The sequence below is a fragment of the Pundamilia nyererei genome, unplaced genomic scaffold, assembly GCF_000239375.1.
Source record: "Pundamilia nyererei isolate P.nyererei 1_Seehausen unplaced genomic scaffold, PunNye1.0 scaffold00056, whole genome shotgun sequence".
Taxonomy (NCBI): Eukaryota; Metazoa; Chordata; class Actinopteri; order Cichliformes; family Cichlidae; genus Pundamilia; species Pundamilia nyererei.
In genome coordinates, this window is record NW_005187457.1 from 248405 (window position 1) to 255304 (window position 6900).

General features: G+C 36.0%; 1 protein-coding gene across 1 annotated transcript in view; it reads right to left on the minus strand.

Annotated features, from left to right (window-relative positions):
• Window positions 1–6900, minus strand: part of LOC102192601 (uncharacterized) — an 8423-nt gene that overhangs the window by 898 nt on the left and 625 nt on the right. Inside the window, exons 2-3 of the mRNA XM_013911089.1 lie at window positions 3489–3685; window positions 2522–2659 (exon numbers count right to left, since the gene is read on the minus strand). Of these exons, the coding sequence (XP_013766543.1) occupies window positions 2522–2659; window positions 3489–3685 (335 nt within the window). The remainder of the gene's footprint in view (window positions 1–2521; window positions 2660–3488; window positions 3686–6900) is intronic.

A 6900-nucleotide genomic window follows, 5' to 3' on the forward strand; every position in this document is an offset into this window, starting at 1 on the left:
TTTTTTCTAAATACTTTTCATATGTATGCAGTGCTGCAGAAACTGTGCACCCCACCCCTCCTTTCTTCTCAAACATGTTTGCACTGAGTAGGAGATGCTCTGTATGTCATTGTACATCTGTATAGTGACAATAAAGGCATTCTGTTCTAGTCTATTCAGTGATGAAATACAGTGATCTACAATAAAGACTGATTTCTGTGCAAGTAACTAAATAACATGACCTTATTTTTCATATGTAGTATGTCAGCATCAATTATCTGATCATTTGATTTTTAGAGAAAGACTGCAAGTCACGTCAGATGTTGCCCGTCCAAATCTTTATATATTTGAATATACATAGTATTAAGAGTCAATATACATCTTGTTACTACAAATGCTTTACATATTTTATTATCAACTTAATACTAAAGTGGTTTTGCAATTTAAAAATTGATCAGGAGATGTAAACTTGAAAGTTTCCTAACAACAGAAAAAAAATAGTTTAAGATGGGAATTATTCAAATGTCAAATATTTATTTTTAATTGTAATTCATTTCTATTTTAACAGAATATCCTTTCTGCACCGAAAACTATACATTCGGAACCACGTGTAAGTTTTTCTCACGCTTTTCAAAAAGTAAAATGCTGTCACTGTAAATTTAATCTTGACATTTTTTACTGAAAGGCAAAACATTTTGCAGTGCAAACATTCATTTGTACTGCAAAAACACAAGTGTTGACTCAGTGAAATCACTTGACTATGATTCAAAAGTAAAAAGATTCATCAAATTAATACATCAAAGCCTTTCAAGTTAAAGTTCACTTACAGTCAAGATAGTTAAATGTCAAAGAAACAGAGTCAGTACCAAAGTCCCCTGGAATTTCTGTATTTAATTTCTCACTGCGACACAGATGTGCTAGTCATAACTATAAAATAACTAAGATTATACATTTTTAGGTTTTGTTTTATTTATTTTTATATTTATTTTTACTTTTCTGTTTTCAATTCAGTTTAGTTTCAAAAGTCAGTTTGGTTGTTAGTTTTTGTTGTTTTAAAATTTCAACTTTCATCTCATTTTTATTCATTTCAACATTAATATTAGCTCTTATTGTTATGTTGCAGGTGCTGTTTGACATATTAAAAGATTGAAGTTCAGAATGGTACAGCGATACCCGAGGGGTGCCCGAGTCTCAATAGGCATAAGCACTCGCGTCCCCTTGTGCTGGTTATATTGACCAATGTGGCCAAACTTACAAAATACTTAACTAAAATTAACTTCCTTTATATTTTTATTGTATATGATATCGTTTCAATACCTTTTTCTAAAGCAGAGGTTTGCTTTTTATTGCCGGTAACTCTCTTTTTTCCCTCATTCTCCTCAGTAGTATACTTTAATACATTTTCTCAGTAACACAATACTCCAAACAACAATTTGTGTCAATCAGAAACCACCTTGCCTGGGTCATACGTGTGATTTTACAGCTGCTTGGCAGTACTTTCAAAGCTTCACTCTACATCTGTTTTTTCTCCTTCCTCTGTGGCCATCAATGGTGGCCAAACAACCACATGTACTTGCACGAGCTGCTGGTTGCCTACATAAAAAACTGCTTTGTCCTCTGTGGTTTAAAGTTAGTTTAAAAAAATGTGTCGATGACTTAAATCTGTGAGCTGAATACAATCGTATGATGACAAGTGGGACTGAAGTCAGAACTAATCAAGTTTTAAACTCAATTTTTTTGTCAGTTAATGGACAGAAAAATTGAGTTTTGGAAAAAACATAGTTTTCCAATCATAATAATACCAGTTTTATAGTCAAACCACTTGTAAGGGCTTCAATAATCATGAAACAGCTCAGTTTATTTTGCCTGTCAAATATGGACACTACAGAAAGCTATCTGTAAGTAGTAAAAGTGCTGGTTGATGCAGATGTGGACGGGCTTTTTCAGCTTTGCCTGTGTTTTATTTCTGCAGATATCTGATATTAATAACAGTGCTGATAACTTGCCTACAACCAGATCTCAAAGTGTTTACCTCGAGCTCTGCTTCACAAAATAAACTGCGGTCCTTGTCTCTGATGTCTGCTAGAAATTAAAATCTTTTTCTTAAGTGAAACCGCACAGGAGGAGAAGACATCTATTAGTGACAGCAGAGTTTGTCTCACGGTGTGCTCTCAAACCACACTAACCACTTTCTTGCTCAGTTTGTGTCCATCAGCCACTACTTGGAAAGATTTCTGCTATCATAAAAACGTCTTCTCTCATATAAAAAAATGAGAGGTTTTCTTCTTTTAAATGCAAATATTTGCAAGGAAATGAATCAGCCTGTACTGTATGTGGTGTAGATTTGAAGTGACTGTAGATCTTGTGAAGTTATCTTGTGTGATAATTTGCTTTTTTGTTGCTTGACCTCTTTTTCTTATAGAGCAACTTTTATCTCAGGCTAGCAGCTTCTTTTGCATACAGCTGAAGCACAGCTTATCTGCAATCTGTATAGACTGTCGATGATTATCTAAACCTTCACAATGAAAAGAAATAGCACTACCTCTATTTTCTTGTCTTCTTGAGAGCAGGACACATGTGACCGTCAGGATGAACAGGATGAAAGAGGATGCTCCCAACACCACCCATATCCACCAGTTGTCACTCAGGGCAGGAGGGTCTGCGGGAGGAAAAGTTTGCCCTGAAATGTGAACGCATTTAACTTACAAGTAACTCTCAACTTACACCATGGATACAATTAAATGGATTGTTGCGTTATGTGATCACTTTAAAAGATATGCAGTCGTTACGTCAGCCCTTTTTATGTAAAGGTCCACGCACTTCCTGTGAGCAGTACGCATCTGACAGGACGAATGTGAGCACTTTGAAACAGTTTTGACTGATCAGCTAGAGCTTTTATCCCCTGTGTAAGTGGACAAATGACACCCACGCAGAGCGACACTGAATGGAAAATCTACGCAGCTCAGTATCTCCTGGGTCCTGAAAATGTCCTATGCCTTTTGAGAACTGCATACACGCGCTCTCTCTCACATGCACACGCACATACATGCACACACCTTTAATATTCGTCACATTTGACGGGTACGTTGTAACTTCACTGTCCGCTGTCGTGGAGGAAACAAAATTATATGAGAAACATTCATTGCAAGCCAGGACATTTAAATTAGTTATGCATTCATTCACGACAAAAAAGCAGGTGTTAAGATGTTTGTAAGCGGCATATAAACATGTAATGGTTTATAACACATTAATGTTAAAGGTGGGTTGAAGTGGATGCTGTTGTATTTATTATGATAAAAAATGATGTCTCCATACTAACAGAGGAAGTTGTTGACAAATATAGATTACCCAATGAAAAGTAAAGTGCATTTTATCTGTGTACTACTGTACTGCTACATTTTAGTGTATTATACAGCATTTATTAAATGTTTGTATACTGCTCAAAAAAAGTTATACAAAAGACTTAAAGTCAGAAATTACCAGTTTTATAAGCCAGAAGTGATACTTACAAACATTTACTTCTGTTCCATTGCTGTGAATTTCTGTTAAACTGGGAATCTCTGTTGTGACTTTGCAAAAGTACCATCCACTGTGGTTTGTATTAACGTTTGACAAAATGCAGGTCTTTCTTGAGTCTTGTTCAGTTTTGTTAGTAAAGATATTTTCACAGTCTGAAATTGACTTGTTGAAAACAAATCCAGATTTGCTGAAAAACCAGGAAATTCGATATCGCTCATATTTCTCAGTGTTCAAAAAGCAGTACAAAGCCAGGTCTGATCCAGATGGAACTCTCACTGTTCTTGTTTCATTCAGATATACAGCAGTTTGACCTGATATCACCATGGCTGTTGTTGCCACTGTAAATAGAAAAAAGAAGATATTTTACTTTTTGAATCATAAAATAGTTCATGTAGACAAAAACTACAGACAGGCAACTGAGTTTCGTCTTCAGGAAACATGCACTTTGCGTTTAGCATGACACTTTTTTTATTTGTACAACTGTGTGTAATCTTTTTTTATTCTGTTGAATATAAAGTCAGGAGTCTTACCTGTAAGTAGCATCAGAATCAACAGCCTCAGCGACATTTCCATCTTATCGTGTGAGCAGTGGTCTTCTAATCGTCAGTGTCATCCTGTCTTAGCAGCCTGCCTTTCTGCACATCTGACAAAGCCAGACGTAGAACTGGTGTGTGGGCGGTTGGGTTGGTGGGAGGGAGGAGTAGGGTTTTTTTTTTCTTTTTTTCTAATACTGCTCAGTGTCAGTCAGTTACTTTTACTATTGGAGATTTAGGCAGACACGGCAAATGAAGATGGAAACTGACGTAGGCTTTCTAAAGAAAGACAGAATTATTGACCAGACACACCAACTCATTTTTTATACCTAACAGTTTTAGTCACTAGAAATCAAACCTGACTACTACTCTTAGGCCTTTCTAAAAAAAAAAAAAAAAAAGTATACCCTGCATTGCTCTGCACCTTGTGAATTCCTCAGTGATATAAATGTACATTTGCTGACTTTCTTGCTGTCACCAAATATAAAAAACATGAGGATGATGTGAAGGGGTTGTGAAACCCCTGTGGGTTTTAAGTGCAAGGGTGCTAAAACTCTACTCGCCTCGTCTCCACACCGTCTTACTAGAAAAGTAACATCTGGCTTCCTGTGACAAGACACAACTAAGCAAAATGGCTTGATGAACTTTCTGATCCAGTCTCCAACCACAATCTTGACAAAAAGAAAGAGATTCAACTCATATATATTACATATATTAATTTTCTTGCATTGTTGTTTTATAAAGTGAACACAACAAAAGGCTTTAAGAACACAACAGTGTGGGTGGCATTTTGCATTCAGGTGTTTAAAGTGTAAAGCCGTGCTGCATTGATTTGCTCTGAAAACTAATCTTTAATTCACTAACAATATAGCAGGTGTCAGTGTATTATTTGTTCCTGACAGTGAAAGAAAGAAAAAAGGCCACAAGACGAGACATCTGAAGGTTGCAGGGGGTGTATAGCTTCTGAAACCTCAACCCTATGATCTTTTTTTTGTCTCTGAAAGTAGGTCCTGTTTGTAATGCAAGAAAAGAAAGAATCTTAAAATCATTTATTTAGTAGGACTCTGTGAACACAATACACTTCATCTTTTATGCTGTTATATATGAAATGATAATAAAATTCGGACCATTTTCTAATTACTGGCATGGTTTTTCATAAGAAACGCATGTCGATGCATAAAAGCAAAAGAAAAAGACAAAAATTACTGTAAAAAATGTTGCGCTTTGAAACAGCTGCGGGGTTGTTGTTTTTTTAATCAAACATAATGCAAATTTTACTTAGTATACTGATCAGAATCAAGAAACGTTACCAACATTTAGGTTTTAGGGGAGCGATACTTAAAAGGGTTTTTTTTTTCTTTCTATTTAGAGAACCAGCGCAGCTACGTTAGAGTGGGTCTTTTGTTTGCTGCTGAGCAGACAGGAAGCTGCATCTCTTAAGTTAGGAGTCTCTGTTGGTTATTTTAATTCCTTTGTTTTGAGTTACACTTATTGGCCAATGGTCGTTTCATTGTTGTTTTCCTTCATCAAAAGTATGCAAGTTTGCGGTCGCTGTGATGTGACCCATTCTGAGGACAGAAATAGAAAAGAAAGTTGTCCAAACGTGTCCAAACTAAAATTGTGAGTACAAAGGTCACATATGCTTTTATACTTTGTTTAAAAATCACGTCATCGCTTTTAACAGTTTTAAAGGTTATGAATAGTCTGTGACACAATACACATGCACAACACATAGTTATTTTCTTTATTTTTCTCATAAGGCAAAAGGCCAAGAGAAGAAGAGTTGTGGTAGGCCCTGGTCAAATAGACATACTCAAATACGTGCTCACATTTACACTTCTGGGCAATTTATAATCACTAGCTGACCTAACATGCATGTGTTTGAGAGGACGGTGGGGGAGCGAGAAAGTCAAAGCACCTGTAAGAACAAATGCAGACACAAAGAGAAAATGCAAACTTATATGAGCCGACAGTTAAATTCAAAGTCGGTGCTTTCTTACTGTGAGCTGATAGTGGTAACCACACAGCACTTTTAACAGAGGGGAGCCCAGTGGTGTGGAGGGAGGCATCTTGCATCTCTCATATCAAATTTTCAGTCTGAATTTAAATGAATAGAAAAAAGGCCAACATCAAGCTCTGATATGAAGTAGTGACATATATGATACAGTTACATCAAAACAAGTGCAATACTTGAGTAAAAGTTGTATTGATTTCATATTAAGCCTGCAAATATACTTACACCCAGTAGTTTTAAATATGCTGGCTCCAGTAGTTACAAACACCTTACATGCACTGAGCCATCGTCACCCTCATGACGTCATTGAAAGCTACATTTAGTTTCGGTAAACTCATTTTCCTGTGCACATATGTGCTAGAGCTGTACAATATGCACAAACTAAAGGAAAGAAAAGCACCTTGCTCTACATAATGATCTAAATGAAGACCCTCCCTCCGTCTGTGCATGCATTAAATATGCTGGTATATACATTATCGCACGTTGCCTACAAATATCATCATCACGTGTTTTTGTTGTTGTTTTTATTTTTTGCTCTGTCCAAGACATCTGACCCTATTACATACACAGTAACGTTATTGTATGACAATATGAAGTCTATAAAATCTTAAATGTTTGTTTTCCTTGGTTCTATAAATAATAATATCGCTCTTACAGACACTATATGATTTTATTTTTTTTAAATCCACAACATATGTGAAGAAGCTAATAGAGACCAGCACTACCACGGCTAGAGACCACAAGATCATCCAAATTCATAATATGGTTCACCATACTATTACCAACCATGCGCTCAGTTTTACATCTCAGATTAGAGATGCTGAATAAATAAATCAGTATTTAGGGAGATATAGG